The sequence below is a fragment of the Arvicola amphibius genome, chromosome 7 (assembly GCF_903992535.2).
Source record: "Arvicola amphibius chromosome 7, mArvAmp1.2, whole genome shotgun sequence".
Classification (NCBI taxonomy): domain Eukaryota; kingdom Metazoa; phylum Chordata; class Mammalia; order Rodentia; family Cricetidae; genus Arvicola; species Arvicola amphibius.
Genome location: NC_052053.1, coordinates 116,273,384 through 116,292,400, shown reverse-complemented (window position 1 = coordinate 116,292,400; position 19,017 = coordinate 116,273,384). Strand labels below are relative to the sequence as shown.

The window sequence follows — 19,017 nt, the reverse complement described above, 5'->3', positions numbered from 1 at the left end:
GTGCTGCTGTTGAAAGTTTGCATCAGCACGCCTGCCTCTAAATGCTGCTCGGACTGCAAATATCAGATTACAAAAACAAACAAAAAACCTGAAAACCATCTTGACTGCAAAGATTTTGGGAGTTGGGATTCAAGGGACAAGTAGAGCTCCCTCCAATGCAAATGGCTGATGTTCCTAAAGGACATTTTCCTTGCAATCTTTCTAGGCAAAGTTCTTAAGAAACTTGGAATCATTGTTATTTAGAACAACTGCATAGGTTTGTTTGTTCTGTTTTCCTAAAATGTTCCTTCTAGCATTTAGATTAATTTATGTCATTCATCATATGAATCAAACATAAAAGTTCCACCTGAAAGCCACACGGGGTGATCTGAGCCTGTAATTACAGAGTTTCAGAGACTTTCAGCACAAAGGGGGCAGATGCAAGGTGCCACTCCATTCTCACCAGCAGCAGCCTGGAGGATTTCCATGATCTCTTTTTTTCTTTCTTTCTTTCTTTCTCTCTCTCTTTTTTTTTTTTTTTTGTTTTTTTTTTTTTTTTTTTTTTTTTTTTTTTTTTTTTTTTTCGAGACAGGGTTTTCTCTGTGGCTTTGGATCCTGTCCTGGAACTAGCTCTTATAGACCAGGCTGGCCACAAACTCACAGAAATCTGCCTGCCTCTGCCTCCCAAATTCTGGGATTAAAGGCGTGCACCACCACGGCCCGGCAATGATCTCTTTTTTAAAAGATTTTTTTTTTTTTTATTCAAGACAGGGTTTCTCTGTAGCTTTGCAGCCAGTCCTAGAATTCACTCAGTAGACCAGGTTGGCCTTGAACTCACAGAGATCCATCTGTCTCTGCCTCCGGAATCCTGGGATTAAAGGTGTGTGCCACCCAGCAAAATTTAATATTAATTTTTTTTTTAAATATATTTATTTATTTATTATGTATACAGTATTCTGTCTACTTGCATGCCTTCAGGCCAGAAGAGGGCACCAGACCTCATTACAGATGGTTATTAGCCACCATGTGGTTGCTGGGAATTGAACTCAGGACCTTTGGAAGAGCAGGCAATGCTCTTAACCACTGAGCCATCTCTCTAGCCCCTAATATTAATTTTTTATGTGCATGGGTGTTTTGCCTACATGTATGTTTATGCACCATTTGCACATCTGGTGCCCTTGGAACTCAGAACAGGGCATCAGACACCCTAGAACTGGAGCTTCAGATGGTTGTGAGCTGCCATGTGGGTGCCAGGAATCAAATGCCAATCCTCTGGAAGAACAATCAGTATTCTTTTTTTTTTTTTTTTAATATTTATTTATTTTATTATGTAAAGAATATTCTGTCTGTGTGTATGCCTGCAGGCCAGAAGAGGGCACCAGACCCCTTTACAGATGGTTGTGAGCCACCATGTGGTTGCTGGGAATTGAACTCAGGACCTTTGGAAGAGCAGTCAGAGCTGTTAACCTCTGAGCTACCTCCCAGCCCCTATATCATTCACTTCTTTTGATTAATATCTTCACACTTTTCCCCCCACGCTTTTTCAAAAAATTTTCTTCTCCTTCTTTTTCTCCACCTCCTCCTTCTTTTCTTCTTCTCTTTCTCCTTCTTCTTCGGGAGGATAGGTGGCAATTGTATTTAAGACAGGGTTTCTCTGTATATTGCTGGATATCCCTGGACTCGCTCTGTCCATCAGGCTTGGCTCGAACTCAGAGATCTGTCTGCCTCTGCCTCCCAAGTGGCTGTTTTTGTTTTGTGAGAGAGAGGATTTCTGTGTTGCCCTGGCTGTCCTGTTTTGTAAATGACAGGTTCTGTAACATTTACTATTTAATAAGATAGTGAAATTCTTCCTCACCTATCCAAATATGGGCCTCCGCATAAATAGTATATAGGTTAAGACCAAATTACTGTTACTAAAAACAAAAACTGTCCTTTCTTTCACAAGCAATCCTCTAAGGTTTTGACCTGTGTGTTTTCTGAGCTACAGCCTGTCCATTCATTCTGGAACAAAACCAGTTCCAATATTAGTATTGCGGGGAGGTCAGAGTGGAGTCTGGAAAACACACAGCAAAAATCTGGCTACTTCCCCAGACTCACTATTAAATTAGCCGGCTCTAGGCTAGGTGAAGAGGCCTTGCTCGGGTCAGATCATAAAGTACCTCTCTATAGAGATCGGACTTGATCTGCTTGACCTAGGGAAACCAACGCCTCAATCTCCTTATCATTAATAACCATTTTATCCAAGTTTCCAGTTCTTATCGACCAAGGCATGCAAAGTTATTTGCAGTGTCCACAACAATTATTAGCTGTTAGGATGAAGATTCGTGGTTCTTTCCTTTACTTTCCCGTTCACTTTAATGAAAAGCAGCCAGCGCCTCCAGAGCTGCACTCTGGGCATGCGCAACAACCATAACTTGCCATGCCCTTTCCTAATGAAATCTCTTGTGGAGGGAAAGAAGGAAGGTACGGTCGCTCCCGTCCCACGGGTGTCAGCAGATGTTTAAAATCACTATAAAGTCGGCGGCATCGCAAACTCAAAGGGGCCGCCTTCCCGGACCGCCAGCCCGGGTCTAGCACGCCGACATAGTCCCACCCCGCTCTGCGCCAGAAGCGGAGCGCAACCACCCGCCGGCGGCAAGGGGAGGGTCCGACCGCCCTGCCGGCTTCTCATTGGTTCAGAGTCACGGAGCGGCAAGCGTCTTTCCTTTCCGGTTCCTGGGTGGTGAAGGCCGGAAGCTTCTGCCTGCGCTCATTGGCTGGGGCGAGCTGTCAGTCTTCCCGCGTCCGGCGGCGGGCGCGGCGCGGCAGTGCGCGGCCTGTAGAGCAGTCGCGAAGCCTGCTGCAGAGAGAAGATGGCGGTCGCGGTGAAAACTTTGCAGGAGCAGCTAGAAAAGGCCAAAGAGAGCCTCAAGAACGTGGACGAGAATATCCGCAAGCTCACCGGCCGGGACCCAAACGATGTGAGGTGAGGGTCGGACGGGACGTGCGAGGTCGGCGAGGCACTCCTCGTGACGGGGCGAACCGGGGCGGGAGGGCAGCCGGCCGGTTGTGGGCCGGCCGGGGTCATGAGGCCTCTTTCCCGGGCAGCGGCCGAGCATGCTTCTCGGCTAAGTGGGGGAGACGCCATCCCTGCGCCCTAGGGCGCTGAGCGCAGATGCTGACCGAGGGAGAGCGAGCCTGGCTGCGCGGCATGGCTTCCGCACCGGTGGGAAGGCCGAGCCCACGGCTTCCCGCCCTTGGCGCTGCAGGCCCGGAACTGCAGTACAAAGCCCCTTTCCACCCCGGCGGCCCCCAGCCCGGGCCAAACCCGAGACCCTCGGGGGACGAGAGTGGCCGCCTCTTCCTATTCTGGCCTAGGTGTCCCTCTCTTTGGGCGGGCAGATAGAAGCTAATCCAATCGAGCCTTATTAATGTGTTTCGGCCTTGAGATAATGTATTTTCCGAAATACTGGTCTTGGGGAAATAAGAAAAAGGAATATAATTTCCTGTTTCAGAGAAGTGGATCCGAAACTCAGTTTTCCTTAGGGCGTGCCATGCCTGTGGAAGTATATGATGCCCTTGCATATGTTTAAAAGGGGCTTGTGCACTGATTATATAAATCTCTTATAGGCCCATCCAAGCCAGATTGCTGGCCCTTTCTGGTCCTGGTGGAGGTAGAGGACGTGGTAGTTTATTGCTAAGGTAAGATCTTTCATGTATGTTAACTAATGCTAAAATTTATAAACTTAATTATGAGGAGCTGAGGTGGTGGCACATACCTTTGATCCCAGCACTCAGGAGGCAGAGGCAGATGAATCTCTGATCTAAAAAGTGAGTTCCACGACAGCCAGGAGTGTTATACATTGAAACCCTGTCTTGGGGTGAAAAAAAATCAGATTGAACCAAATATATGACAGATGTAATGACCTGCTAGGTTTTTAATAAACGTAATGGAAAAGTAGAGGTTAAAGTATTAATGAGAGCTGGGCGGTGGTGCCCAGTGCACCCCTTTAATCCCAGCAGTCAGGAGGCAGAGGCCAGCCTGGTCTACAAGAGCTAGCTCCAGAACAGCTAAGGCTGTTACATAGAGAAACCCTGTCTCACCCCCAAAAAGTGTTAATTAGAACAGGTTCTTAAAAGCTTTATTGTGTTTTTAAATACCATCGATGCTTTTTGATTTCTGAGAATATAATTGGTGGTAGAATATTGATCGGCGGAAGGGAGAAGGCAGCGTTTTCCTGTGAATGTTCAGTTAAGTTTACTACATTTGGAAATGTTTTTATTTTCTATGAAGTCAATTAAGTTCTCTCACCAACTAGAAATATCAATTTAACTTATGTTTCTCAAGCTTTCTGTTGAATGTTTTTCTTTGCAGGCGTGGATTCTCAGATAGTGGAGGAGGACCCCCAGCCAAACAGAGAGACCTGGAAGGGGCAGTCAGTAGGTATGTTTTTAGAAGATTTGTGAAGCATCAGTACCTGCCTTGTTTTCTGGGAAACGACGGATATTCCTGTGTTGTATTAAGATTTAGCAGCCTAAGGTGTTTGACCTGGGCTAGCCAGTGTCTTAGAAAAGTCAGTAAGCTTAGAAGATGTAACTAACACTCTGTTTTGTTAATCATTTTGAAATCATTGTGAGAAATGTTGGTACCATAAGAGAGCAGAATTTGGTTTGAGTGTTTTGCTTCTATTTTTTCACTGACAAAAAGTAAAAGAGGTGTAAACTGATGGAATGTGGCTTCTGGAACTGAGTCTCAGAAAACTCCTTTGCCTTTGGTTATGTGTGCACTTGATTGTCCAGTGATCATTTAGATTATTTTTCCTGTGATAGGCTGGGTGGGGAGCGGCGAACAAGAAGAGAATCACGCCAGGAGAGCGACCCGGAAGATGATGATGTTAAAAAGGTATTGAAATTAAATAGAGGATGAACATGATTCTTAGTGCGTTTTGAGAAGCATGTTCCCTGTGTGCAGGAAATCTCAAAGACTTCCTTTTCTCTTGTAGCCTGCGCTGCAGTCTTCCGTTGTAGCTACCTCCAAAGAGCGCACACGTAGAGACCTTATCCAGGACCAAAACATGGATGAAAAGGGGAAGCAAAGGTATCTGCAGGACATGTCAGATAGTAGAGTACTTTTTGTTAAATACCTATAGAATCTCTTTAAAAACGGCAGATTTGGTGTAGATTCTGCAGACGTTGATTTTCTTTTGCTGTTTTTTAGGAACCGACGAATATTTGGCTTGTTGATGGGCACCCTACAAAAATTTAAACAAGAATCTACTGTTGCGACTGAAAGGGTATTGGTGCAATTTTGTTTTTTTTTCATTTACTCATTGCCAAATGGGGACAAATGATCCTAAAAAGAGCTTGAAAATTCTCATTGCTCTTGTGCTGAGGGCTTTTGCTGTGAGGCCCTGGCTCAGCTGGTATTGACTAGGTAGGTAGGTGGGTGGGTGGGTGGGTGGGTAGGTAGGTAGGTAGGTAGGTAAATAGATAGCATAGAAGTGCTGGGGTTGGCTGGCTGGTTGGCTGGATAGGTTACCTGCCTGCCTTTGAGTTTCTGAGATGGGAGCTTCAGTGTGTAGCTCTGTGTTGAAACTCACTATGTAGACTAGGTTAGCCTCAGATCTGCCTGCCTCTGCCTCCTGAATGCCACCATTTAAAGGTTAAATGGTGTGAGCCACCATTCCTTGCTTTCTAATAGGATTTTGCCTTTATTTTATGTGTATGGTGCTGCCTTTATATATGTCTGTGCACTTTGTATGTACAGTACCTGTGAAGGCAAGAAGAGGTTGTTGGGTCCTCTGGAGCTGGAGGCATAGAGCTGTGAGCTGCCTTGTGGGTGATTAGGATCAAGTGCAGGTCCTCTGGTGTGTTTTTTTTCTCAGCCGTATTAACCAATCAAAGAAAAGTTTTTGTTTTGTTTTGTTTTGTTTTTTTTGTTTTTTTTTTCTTTTTCTTTCTTTTTTTTTTTTTGAGACATTGTCTTAGGTTGTCCAGGCTGATCTTAATTCTTAAAATACTCTGTTATTTTATTGTGTATATGTATGTGGTCACATATATTCCATGTTGTCTTGTGGAGGTAACAGAAAAATTTACATGTAGGCCTGAAGGACTGACATCCAGTAGTTAGCAAGCCCCTTCATTTGCTAGTCCATCTCACCTGACCCTGGCCTTGGACTCTGATCTCACCTATGTCAGTGATACGCTGGAACACTTTATCAGCTTTAAAGCTCTTATTCATAGTAGAAGCCTGTCTCAAAAATTCTGTCCTGGGGAGACTTGGTAGAGTCTTTGCCCAGGATAATTAAGGCCCTAGGCTCAGTTCCCAGTACAACCCTGGCCCTCCTACCATCACCAGTAAAAAGGTGGCGGGGGGGTGGGCCTTTAAAGAATACGGGAATACAAGATAAAATCCAAGGAAACACTAGAACCTTCAAAATTTGTTTTATTTTCAACCGATTTTTTTTTGTTTGTTTGTTTTTTGTTTTTGTTTTTGTTTTTTTTTTTTTTTTTTTTTTGTTTTATGAGACAGGGTTTCACTGTAGTTTCTAGAGCCTGTCCTGGAACTAGCTCTTGTAGACCAGGCTGGCCTCAAACTCAGAGATCCGCCTGCCTCTGCCTCCCGAGTGCTGGGATTAAAGGCGTGCGCCACCACCGCCCGGCTCGAATGTTCTTTGTATAGTCATAAAGAGCCTGGACCTGTAAATATTGAGAGCATAGGTTCTGGTTTGAGCTCAGTCTCATCGTGGGGTCTTTTTTTTAAAAAATAAGAATTTTTATTATTTATTTAACCTCATTTTATGTGAATTGGTGTGAAGGTGTCAGATCCCTTGGAACTTTTTACAGACAGTTGTGAGCTGCCATATGGGTGCTGGGACTTGAACCCGGGGTCCTCTGGAAGAGTAGTCAGTGCTCTTAACCACCAAACCATCTCTCCGGTCCCCTCATCGTGGGGTCTTAGTACAGTCCTAATTACTTAGGTATCACTTTTGGGGGGGTTAATTACATTTACTTATGTGGTAGGGACATGTATTGAGTGAGGTCAGATAGCAGCTTTGGGGAGTTGGTTATCTCCCTCCAAGATGTGGGTTTGGGGGTGGAACCAGGTTATCAGGCTTTGGTGGCATTCACCTTTATCTCTTGAACCGTCTTACTGGCTCTAGGTCTCAAATTTTTCTTCAAATAAGGAGTTTGGGGTTTTGCAACTAATTCAAGTGTTTGGTTTTGATTTTGTCATTTTGAAATAGGGTCTCATGTAATCCAGGCTGGCTTGGACCTACCTATGTAACTAAGAATGACCTTGAGCAATTGGTCTTCCTGCCTCCCACACCCACATGATGGAATTACAGGCATTAAATCACCAGGACCGACTCAAGGGTTGTAATTGAGTCTTATTGCACACTCCAAGGCAATCCTTACCACTCTAGAAGCAAAAGGCTGCCCTCTGCAGTTTATTTCATTTGGCTTCTATACATTTTTATTTCGGTACATTCAGTGGAACTGATGTTAATGCTTCTGTGGGAAAACTAACAGGGAAGAGTGAGGCGTAGATGCCACCACAGGCCTGTGGGGTAATAGTGCATACCCCACCATGTGCTCTGGGAGTGGAACTCAGTTGCTCAGGTCTTGCAGCAAGCCCTTTTATCCAGTGAGCCATCCTGCAGACATACGTTAAGTAATATCAAAAAAACTTTTATCATACAGTGGGGTGGCTAATCTGTGACTAGTGACTTTCAAATTTAGATATTTATGGGAAAGGACCTTAGTCATGATTTCTTAAATTGTCCATTGCAATCATTCCCAAATACTAAGTTCAAATTATTAGTATCTGGAAGTGTGATGCAGATAAAAGGGTGCAAATAAATTTATTTAGTAAAATTGTAAGTTTTAGGTAATCAAAACTTATGGTGCTTTTATTGTAATTGAACTAAAACCTTGATTGTCTTATATACTAAGTCAGGCTACTTATTTTTAGCAAAAGAGACGCCAAGAAATTGAACAAAAACTTGAAGTTCAGGCTGAAGAAGAGAGAAAACAAGTGGAAAATGAGAGGCGAGAACTGTTTGAGGAGAGACGTGCCAAACAGACAGAACTGAGGCTTCTGGAGCAGAAGGTTGAGCTTGCGCAGCTGGTGAGCCGTGTTTTATAAGTCCTAAATTAGATGATTCTTTATGTTTACAGACAGTTGACCTTTTTACATTTTTTTTTAGCAAGAAGAATGGAATGAGCATAATGCCAAGATAATTAAGTACATAAGAACTAAGACAAAGCCCCATTTGTTCTATATTCCTGGAAGAATGTGTCCAGCTACCCAAAAACTAATAGAAGAGTCACAGAGAAAAATGAATGGTAAGTAAATGAAGTCCACTGAAGTTTTCTTAATGTTAAAATCAATACATTCACATATGCCTGTTTCTTAGAAATGATTTAATAGTTCAGTTTTGGGTTTTTATGTTATTGTGAAATTGATAGTGGGGTTAGATAGGGTTTAGGAGTATTTTCTGCATAATTGAGTTTAACTTAACTCATTTTGTACATCGTGATTATATGTAATAAGATTTTGAAAGATTACTTTGTGCTTTATAATCTTAGTAGGCACTGAAGAATGCTAAAGAAATAAGACAATTCAGGCAGTGGTTGTGCATGTTTTTAATCCTAGCACCTTTGAGGCAGAGGCAGGCAGATCTCAGTTTGAGGCCAACCAGGTCTACAGAGCGCGTTCCGAAGCAAACAAGTCTGTTACACAGAGAAGCCTCCCCCCCCCCCAAAAAAAAACAAGGCAAAATAAACATAAGTTCATATCAGATATTCATGTGAGGGGCTAGGCACTACTAGGTTGGTTAATTGGGCATTTTGTTGTTGCCTGAGACCAGGAACATTAACTGTATTGGTGGTTATGCTTTAAAACGTTTTGATTTTCATCTAGCATGAAGTTCATCAGCAAAGATGTCCCTGTTTGTCCTCAGGTAGATGTCCAGGTTTACAAGATTGTAATTTCATGGTCCGTAGGTGTCCTGTCAATATTTGATTTTAATGTGTGAGCTTGTAATGCATTTACAATAATCAGTATTGTCATTTCTTCAGAACATTTAGGGACTCAAGTTTAGTTCAGCTATGGAGTGCTTGTCTAGCTTGTATCATAAGATCCCTAAATTCAGTTCCCAGCACTGTCGTCCTCCCCAAAAAAAAGCCACCTAAAATTATAAAAAGATGATTAGGTGACGGTGATAATTTGTCATGGTATAAAATTATTATTCTAAGTTTCTTAACCACTATAAGTTGTACATATGTAATTTTTATTGTTTAGCTTTATTTGAAGGTAGACGCATCGAATTTGCAGAACAAATAAATAAAATGGAGGCTAGGCCTAGAAGACAATCAATGAAGGAAAAAGAGCATCAGGTGGTGCGTAATGAAGACCAGAAGGCGGAACAAGAAGAGGGTAAGGTGGCTCAGCGAGAGGAAGAGTTGGAGGAGACAGGTAATCAGCACAATGATGTAGAAATGGAGGAGGCAGGAGAGGACGAGGAGAAGGAAGCAGGTGCAGTTCATAGTGATGCAGAGAAAGAACAGGAGGAGGAGGAGCAAAAGCAGGAAATGGAGGCTAAGATGGAGGAGGAGACTGAGGTAAGAGAAGGTGAGAAGCAGCAGGATAGTCAGCCAGAAGAAGTTATGGATGTGTTAGAGATGGTTGAAAGTGTCAAAAATGTAATTGCTGAGCAGGAAGTGATGGGAAGTAATCAAGTCGAAAGTATAGAGCCTTCAGAAAATGAAACTAGCAAAGAATTGGAGCCAGAGATGGAATTTGATGTTGAGCCAGATAAAGAATGTAAATCTCTTTCTCCTGGAAAAGAGAATATTAATTCTGTGGAAGTGGAAAAGGAGTCTGAGGAAAAAGAAGATAAAGAACCTGAGCCCCAACCTGAGCCCATGGCTCAGCCTCAGCCCCCGCCTCAGCCCTTCCCCCAGAGCCAGCCCCATTCTCAGCCCCATCCCGTACTCCAGTCCCAGCCTCTCTCTCAGCCTGAGACTTTGCCATTAACAGTTTTGCAGCCTCCGCTTCAGGTGATTCAGGAGCAAGGGAATCTCCTACCTGAGCGGAAGGATTTTCCTATAGAGTCTATAAAACTCCCTGAGGTGCCTCTAGAGCCAGTCTTGACAGTACATTCAGAAAACAAAAATAAAAACAAAACTAGGAGCAGAAGCAGAGGTCGGGCGCGAAATAAGACCAGCAAGAGTAGAAGCCGGAGCAGCAGCAGCAGCAGCTCCAGTAGCAGCTCCACCAGTAGCAGCAGTGGCAGCAGTTCCAGCAGTGGCAGTAGCAGTAGTCGGAGCAGCTCGAGCAGCAGTTCCAGCACCAGTGGGAGCAGCAGCAGAGACAGCAGCAGCAGCACTAGCAGTAGCAGTGAGAGTAGAAGTCGTAGTAGGGGCCGAGGACATAACCGAGATAGGAAGCACAGGAGGAGCATGGACCGGAAGCGAAGGGACACTTCAGGACTAGAGAGAAGTCACAAGTCTTCCAAAGGTGGTAGTAGTAGAGATACGAAAGGATCAAAGGATAAGAATTCCCGATCTGACAGAAAAAGGTCTATCTCAGAGAGTAGTCGATCAGGCAAAAGATCTTCAAGAAGTGAAAGAGACCGAAAATCAGACAGGAAAGACAAAAGGCGTTAATGGAAGAAGCCAGGCTTTCTTAGCCTATTTGCAGCAGAAGATGAGTGAAAAGGATTACCTTGTAAGGAAGATGCTGCCTTAAGAATTGCATGTTGTAAAAATTCTTTTTGGAAAATACAGACTGTTTGTTTACCAGACATTCTTGTACTTTTTGCATAATTTTGTAAGAGTTATTTATCAAAATTATGTGAGGTTCTAAAATATTGTAAAAATAATAATAATAAAAAAGATTACCATCCCTTGTCATCTTTTTTAAATGCCCCATTACTCCTCGGTCAGAATCTGTATATTTTAATAGGTAAATCTTTAACTCGTTACTTTATGTTCTGTACCATACATTGCTTTTGTAGAAATAAATGTGCATCTTCCATTATTTTTGAGATGTCCTTGTTAACACTTGTATAATAAATATCTTTATATCATTTTCAGTTTTTGTCACAAGATACTGAACATGATTAGAATGTTTTTGAAAGTTCATCACTTGGATTTGCCTGAAAACAGTTATTTTGAGTTACCAGGTCTTTACAGCTTTGACGGGGAATAGTTCTTTTAAAACATTTAAATATTTCCTATCTTACTATTTTAATCTAAGCATTTTCCTGTTTTTCATTTGCTCCATTCAGTTGGTAGATATCTTAAACAGTATAATTTGGTTGTCATTTCATGAATATGGGAGCATCGTTCTTGTCCTCACAGCTACTTGTGTGATAACAGCATAGTGTATAAATCTGTTAGAGTTATCACCTCCTGGGTGGTGGGGGGTAAAAGGATCTTTTAAACTTGGTTTTTGAATTTGTGGTCTTGTCTTTTCTGTTGGCTATAACTGAAACATGCCAATTTGTGTTCTCAAGTTTTGTTTAAGGAAGTATTGTATGAAAGTTCACACAATGAAGGAAGCTCATCTAGACTTGACTATGTAAACAAGATAACACACAAGTGTACCAAGTGATTATTAACCTTGTTTATAAATTTGTATGGACTTGGAGTATCTGTTGCCCATTACTATATATGTGCAAATAAATGTGGCTTAGACTTGTGACTGTTTAAGATTAGTACTTGTATTAACGTTCTGATGAATATGAGAGCATTTAAATAACAGTGACTATTTTTGAGTTGATATTTTGACATTGTAGCTTTAGCTTGACTTTAAATATTAAGTATGCCGTCTACAAGTAAACAGTTTGCGTGAAAAAAGAACAAACATCTTCATTTAGTTTTGTGTCTGTACAATCCATGTGTTAAAGCAAATGCGAAAAGAATTTTTAAAAATCCCTTTCTTGCCTGGCAATGGTGGCTCACGCCTTTAACCCCAACACTCCGGAGGCAGAGGCAGGCGGATCTCTGAGTACGAGGCCAGCCTGGTCTATAGAACAAGTTCCAGGACTGGCGCTATAGCTACTGAGAAACCCTGTCTCAAACCCTTCCCACCCTCAAAAAAAAAATCCTTTTCTTGGGTAAAATGAAGAAAAAAATCAAACTATAGAACCGCCTACACTCATGAGCCTGTTTACACCAAAACCATCTTAACAACTTGTACTCTGGGTAAAACGTGACAGGTTGGTAAAGGAATGACTAGATTTAAAGTAGCTGAGGAGGAAAAAAGTTTGATGTCTTTTAATGTACATGGGTATTACAGAAAGGTGAGAACTGGGATTGGGAGACCCTCTAAGGAAGGAGTACTCAATAACATTTTTGACTTAAATATGTTTGTATGGGTATGTGCAGGTGCCAAGGAAGCCAGAAGACATTGGATCCCTTGGAGTGAGAGTGCTTGGTTTGGCTGCTGAGGACCAAACTTGAGTCCTCCGCTTGAGCAGTTAGGAGCTTGTAACTCTTGATGACATTAGTGTATGTTGAGGGCCTGTGTACCGAAATAGAGCTGTAGTCCAGGGCCTAGAACTTGCTAGGCCCTGGGTGCATCCTATGGTGTGATACAAGTTTTGCTTATTTCTGTTGTTTTCATGATTAACATTCAATTTAGGGTCTTGTATTGGCTGAACACATCTCTACTACTGAGTTGGACCTGAAGCCTTGGCTTTTGTTTTGGATTTTTTTTTTCCCTTTGAGACAAGGTTTCTCTGTGTAACTGTGGGTGTCCTGGAACTCATTCTGTAGATAGACTGGCCTAGAACTCTGATCTGCCTGCCTCTCCCTAATCCAAACCTTCATTTTTTTACCTGGGACATTTGAGCAATTTTTATGTTTATGAACATAAAATGTATATAAACATTTTAAGCTCAGCTAGTGGATAATGACCAAAGGAGTATAATTCATAAGAAAGGAGTAATTTACAATTTCCACTTAAAGCTTTATAAGTATTAAGCACTATATTTATATGCATTTTTCAACTGGAAGGCTTAGGTTTTTTTTAAATTTAGTATTTTATTCACTACTCTGTGTGTAGCCAGAGGAAGGTGTCAGGTCCCTCAAGCTGGAGTAACAGGCAGTCCCTGAGTTCCCTTTTGGTGCTCTGGAAACTGCTGAGCCATTTTTCCAGCCTGGGGAGGCTTATTAGCATGTATATACATTTCACATATTATATTTTACATATTTGTTCCTCTTGACCCTTGTCCCACTGTTCATTCTCTTCCCAAATAGTCTCATGTCCTTATTTTAGTGACTTTCCAAATTTAATTAGGGCTACTTATAAGAGCACAGGTATGTAAATGTCTCCCCAGTAGTCATTAACTGTAGATCTTACAAAGAAGGGTTTGTGAACCCCTAACTAAGATTCTTTGTGTATGTGTGTGTGCATTTAAATTGTGAATTCTCCAGGACTAAGCAGAAAAATCGTGTCTTGAGAAAAAATAGTTGTGAATTCATGGCTAGTGAGATGGCCCAGCAAATAAAAATGTTTGGCAAACCTAGCCGATGGTGGTCCTCACCTTTAATCCCAGCACTTGACAGGCAGATCTTTGAATTCAGGGCCAGCCTGGTCTACAGAACAAGATCCAGGACAGGCTCCAAAGCTACACGGACCCTGTCTCGAAAAACAAAAAAACAAAAAAAAAAAAAAAATTGCCAAATCTGAGTTTGATCCCTGGAACCAATCTCTTGCAAATGTACATCTCTATTCACAAATACGTACAATAGTAATAAAAAGTTTCTATTTTGATTGACAGCCCATATCTTTTTATAGGCTTCATGTAACCCAGATGTTTAGCGTGACTCCCAGTTTATGCAGTGTTGGAGGTGGAGCCCAGGGCTTTGTGCATTGTAGGCAAGTACTCTGCCTATTTTAAACTGCTTCCCAAGGGGCTGGGAAAATGGCTCAACAGATAAGAGCACTGGCTGTTCTTCCAGAGGTCCTGAGTTCAGTTCCCAGCAACACACAATGACACAACCATCTAGAGTGGGATCTGATGCCCTCTTCTGACAAAGTCATACATGCAGATAAAACACTAAATCTTAAACAACTTCTTCAACCATAACAGTATCCCACAGTCTTTGAGCGTAAAGGAGGGTGTGAGAAACACATTCAAGCTCCCTTCAAATAGATGTCTGTTCTAGTGAGTACTCAGGAACTTCTAATATAGCCATGGTGTGTTCACGGCTGCCTACCTTTGTGTTACAAAGCACAGTTATGTGGTTACTGATTTCGTTGTAAGTAAAATGACCTAGAAAATTATGATTAAGGTCTCCTATGTGTTCCTTATTTCCTTCTCCACCCAACCCAGAATCAGTTGCATTTTCCTGATCTTTATTTTGAGCATTTTGAGATCCATCACTTTAGGGGCTAGAAAGATGGGTTTTCCGAAGAGCCTGAGTTAATTTCCCCGCACTCAGGCCAGGCTGATATAACTTCTGTAACCCCAGCTTTAGGGTATTTGACATCCTCTCCTAGTCTCCTCAGACACTTCTATATGCACAAAGCAAATTTTGTTTTTTGCTTTTAAAGACATGGTTTTTCTGTGTAGTCCTGGAAATTCATCTGTAGAGTAGGCTGACCTTGAACTCAAAAATTCACCTGCCTCTGCCTCCTGAGTGCTGAGATCAAAGATGTGTACCACCACCACCTGCCTTCAACACAAATTTTTAGAAGTCTTAGAAATCTATCATTAAAAAAAATCTATCATTTTATAATGTCAAGCTATTAATTTTTGTCAACAAAAATTAATCAGAGCTTAACCAAATATTCTCCACAGTTACCTTTTATTCTCATGAAATTTTGATACCAGATTTTGTGTGTGTGTGTGTAGGGGGGAGTGTCAAGATGGTCTCACACTCTGTGTGTTTGTGTGTGTGTGTGTGTGTGTTTGTAGGGGGAGTGTCAAGATGGTCTTACACTCTGTGTGTGCGTGTGTGTGTGTGTTTGTAGGGGGAGTGTCAAGATGGTCTTACACTCTCTGTGTGTGCGTGTGTGTGTGTGTAGGGGGAGTGTCAAGATGGTCTCGCACAGCCCAGGCTGACTTTGGGCTCAGCTGTGGAAACAAGGAAAACCTTGAAGTCCTGATCCTTTTGCATCCATCACCCAAGTGTTGGGACTATAGGCCTGCATCACTATGCCTGATTTTGACTAATTTTTTTTTTCTTAAGACAGGACCTCACTATGTAACTCTGGCTAGCCTAGAACTTACAATGTAAACCAGACTAGCCTCGAACTCAAAGAGATATGACTACCTCTGTGCTTGCATGTGGTTACATACACGAGTGTAAGTCCCAAGGAGACAGAGGTGTCAGATTCTTAGGAAGCTAGAGTTAGATTGGGAGCCACCACCTAACATGAGTGCTGAGACTTGAACTCTGATCCTCTGCAAGAGCACTATGTATATTTTTGGTTTGGTTTGTTTTTTTGAGACTGTTTCTCTGTGTAACCCTGGTTGCCCTGGAACTCTGTAGACCAAATGGCCTCAAAGTCACAGAGATTTGTTTCCTCTGCCTCCCAGGTGCTGGGATTAAAGGTGTGTGCCACCACTGCCCAGTAGCAATGTGTATTCTTAACTGCTAAGCCATCTCTCCAGCCTTTGTATTTAGTTTTAATGCAAATTTTAGAATAACTTCTCAAGAACCAAAAATTATTTGTTTTTGTTTGTTTGTTCATTTGTTTTTGTCTTTCTAGGCAGTGTTTCTCTGTGTGGTCATGGCTGTTCTGGAACTTGATCTCTAGACTTTTTAGTTGTCCTATTAACTTTTAATTTATTTGGGAGTAAATAACATCTTTAGAATGCTGGGTCGATCTAAACAAAGAAATTCAGTTTATCCTGTCACCTATAGTCCTTATGAAAATCTTGATGGTTTTCTTCATTCAGCTTGTACAGTTTAGTTCCTCACAGCTTTTGTGTGTTTGCTATTATAAATAAAACTTTCATGCTTTCATTGCATGCCAACTTCATTTACTTAATATGTCGAAACAGATTTAAATGTCTTCCTAGAATGTAGGAAGCTTCTGTTTTCCTCTTGTCTCCAGAATAGACTCCTGTGGTGTTTTCTGGCCATACTTTATTGAATCATAGAATCCATCCTCCAGGAAGACAAGAAAATTGCCTTTTGTGATTGGACCCATTGACATGTTTAACTGATTTGGATAAGTGTCTGCCTTGTAGATTGGAACTGCAACATTGGTAATTCTGGTCTCAGCCTCCCAACTTCAGGAGTCACACAAACCACTTTCAAGCATGGTCTTTGTTTTGTTTTGAGACAGGGTCTCTGTAGTATGAAAAATAAAACTCAGAGAAAGATATTGGGGTTCAAGCTGAAGATCAGAAAAGCAAAACAGCCAAGCTACTAGAGAGGTCTTGCCTCTTCCAAGGCTGGGGGACTGCAGACTGAGCCCTGAGCCTCTGTCTCCTCCTGTTTTGCATTCCCCATTAGTGCTGAGATTAAAGGCACGTGATTCCCTAGTACTGGGATTAAAGGTGTGAACCACAACCACCTGGATCTGTTTCTGCATTGATCTTGTGTAGCCCAGGGTGGCCTTGAACTCATAGAGATCCACCTGCCTCTGTCTCCCAAATCCTGGGATTAAAGGTGTGTGGCACCTCTTCCTGGTCTCTAGTGACTTAGTTTACCTTCTGATCTTTAGACAACCTTTATTTATTAAAACATAAAAATAAAACATCACTTCTAGAGCTTGCTATGTAGACCAAGCTGGCCTCAAATTCACAGAGATCCAAAGGCTTGGTCTTTTAAGAATCGTCCCCCTGCTCTATACTGTCATGGGTACAGCTACTTGGATGCCTCATATTCTAGATGGCTTAGTCAAAGGTTAGTCGTCTCATGCTCACTTCATATCCATCATTAAGTATGAACAAGAAACTATCTTTGGGGCTGGAGAGAAAGCTCAGTGGTTGGAAATGGTGCTGCTCTTGCAGAGGACCTTGGATTGTGTTCCCAGTGCTTACATAGTGTGGCTTACAGCCACGTGAAACTCTAGTTCCAGGGGATCTGATGCCTTCTGCCCTCAGTGAGCGACAGTCATGCATGGGATGCACATACAGACATGCAAACACAGCCCACTTCTGCTTTTTTTTCTCTTCTTTTTTCTTCTTGAGGATCCCAGACTGATCCCAAGCTCACTGTGTAGCTGAGGATAATTTTGAGGGGGTGTGTGTTTGCATGTGCACGCATGCAGTGTGGGAAGGCAGACGGTTGACTTCAGGTGTCTCCCTCTATCATTCTCTTCCTTATTTTAAAGCTTTATTTAGTGTGTATACGGGGATGTGTGTTATGGAGCATATGTGAAGATCTGAGGACATCCTTTGGGAGTTGGGTCTCTCCTACCATCTGGCCCTGGGGATTGAACTCAGGTCAGTAAGCAAGTGCTTTGTGCCCCCTGAGCCATCTCGACATCCACACATAGTCTGTTGATGTTGGATAATGTTGACATAGAACTTGATAGTTTGATCCGTCTGTGTCCTGGAGCAAATGCAAAATTACTTTTTCTAGATGTCAAGCATGTTGTCCTCAGTCCTTTTTGACTTACTTTTAGGGTGGGGCTGCAAGGTAATTTCCTATGTAGTCATTTAGCCCTTTGAACTCAGCTTTCCTAAGACATTATCTGTCTCCAGCCCTACTCAGAGTGAAAGCATATGATTCAGCACTGAACATGCAGCATGGAACAGTGTGTTCTATACTTAGGGATTATGACCTGTTACTCAGAGTTGCAACCAGTTTGAACAAAATTCCACTGTAGTGCTCATTTAAACAAGTCATGAATTTCTGAGGCTGGAAAGTGCTGTGTACACACACACACACACACACACACACACACAATTTTGCAGAAAGGCTAGTTCAGAACTACCAGTGCATATCTGCAGGACCATACTTCAGAGGTTTGATGGGAGAAGCTAGCTTAAGGTCAAGTGTTTCACCTTCTTGGGCACTCACTTCAGCCTTCCCAGCAGTCAGGTTGTGGCCACGGGATTGGGTTCTGCAGTGTCTGGGTAAAGGGGATGTGTTCTCAGGCTGGACCGTGAAAGTCCACACATGGTTCTCAGCATGTCCTCCTTCACTTCTGTGGTGACTTCAGTGGACATGTGATCTGGAGTGCAAAGTCACAAAATGGAAATATTCAGGATCTCTGGGTCACGATCTAGAAGGAAATCACCAAAGACAAACAGCCAGATTAACTTGGGAAATTAAAGATAAGCTTTTTTTCTGTCTAAAATTACAGAAATTTTGTAGATTATTTATTACTATAATATCTTACTGTAATTTAGTTCAAAGTAATATGCCATTGATTTATTCATTCATTTATTTATTTTCGAGACAGGATCTTTCTGTGTAGCCCTGGCTATCCTGGAACTAGCTATATAGATCATGTTGGCATCGAACTCAGAGATCTGCCAAACTCTGACTCCTGAGTGCTGCAACTAAAACGCCTGGTGTAATGAGTTTTTAGGAGTTGTTTAGGAACCCACATTGGTAAGTTTATCTTTAATTCTATGTATTCACTATGATTTTCAAAGTACACATATCCATCAGTCAGCAGATAAACATTCCACAAAATTTATCTGGTTCAAAAATATGGAAAAATGTGGCTCATGGCTATAATGCCAGCACTTGGGAGGCTGAAGGATTCCATATAGCCTGGGCTACATTGTAAGATCTAGGCTAGTGTGGGCTAAGAGTGAGACCTTGTCTCAAAGCAAGCAAGCAAATAAGACTATATTTGGATATAGTTCATGTGCCTTCCCAGGATGATGATTCATAAATTGGTATTGGAAAGGGATAACCAGTTTTGCTGTAACTCTGGGAGGCTGTAGTTAAGTTCTTTTTTTTTTTTTTGTAATGGGAAAAATGTTTATTTTTAAATTATTTAGTTTAGAAATACAAAACCTCTTGGGGAAGGGAAAAAAGAGAAAAACACAAAGTATACAGGCAACTTTTTACTCCATAAGCTTCTCACACCCTCATTTGTTCCTAGTTTCCATGAAGAGAAAGCAC

At 42.0% G+C, this 19,017-nt stretch overlaps 1 protein-coding gene across 1 annotated transcript; it reads left to right on the top strand.

Annotated features, from left to right (window-relative positions):
• The first annotated feature begins 2,764 nt into the window (after positions 1-2,764).
• On the top strand, positions 2,765-11,669 carry Pnn (pinin, desmosome associated protein). The gene is made up of 9 exons (XM_038337863.2): positions 2,765-2,944; positions 3,589-3,660; positions 4,334-4,402; positions 4,789-4,861; positions 4,962-5,056; positions 5,177-5,252; positions 7,934-8,089; positions 8,169-8,307; positions 9,266-11,669. The coding sequence occupies exons 1-9, from the start codon at positions 2,832-2,834 to the stop codon at positions 10,630-10,632; spliced, it is 2,160 nt and encodes a 719-aa protein (XP_038193791.1). The 5' UTR covers positions 2,765-2,831; the 3' UTR covers positions 10,633-11,669.
• The last annotated feature ends 7,348 nt before the right edge of the window (positions 11,670-19,017 follow it).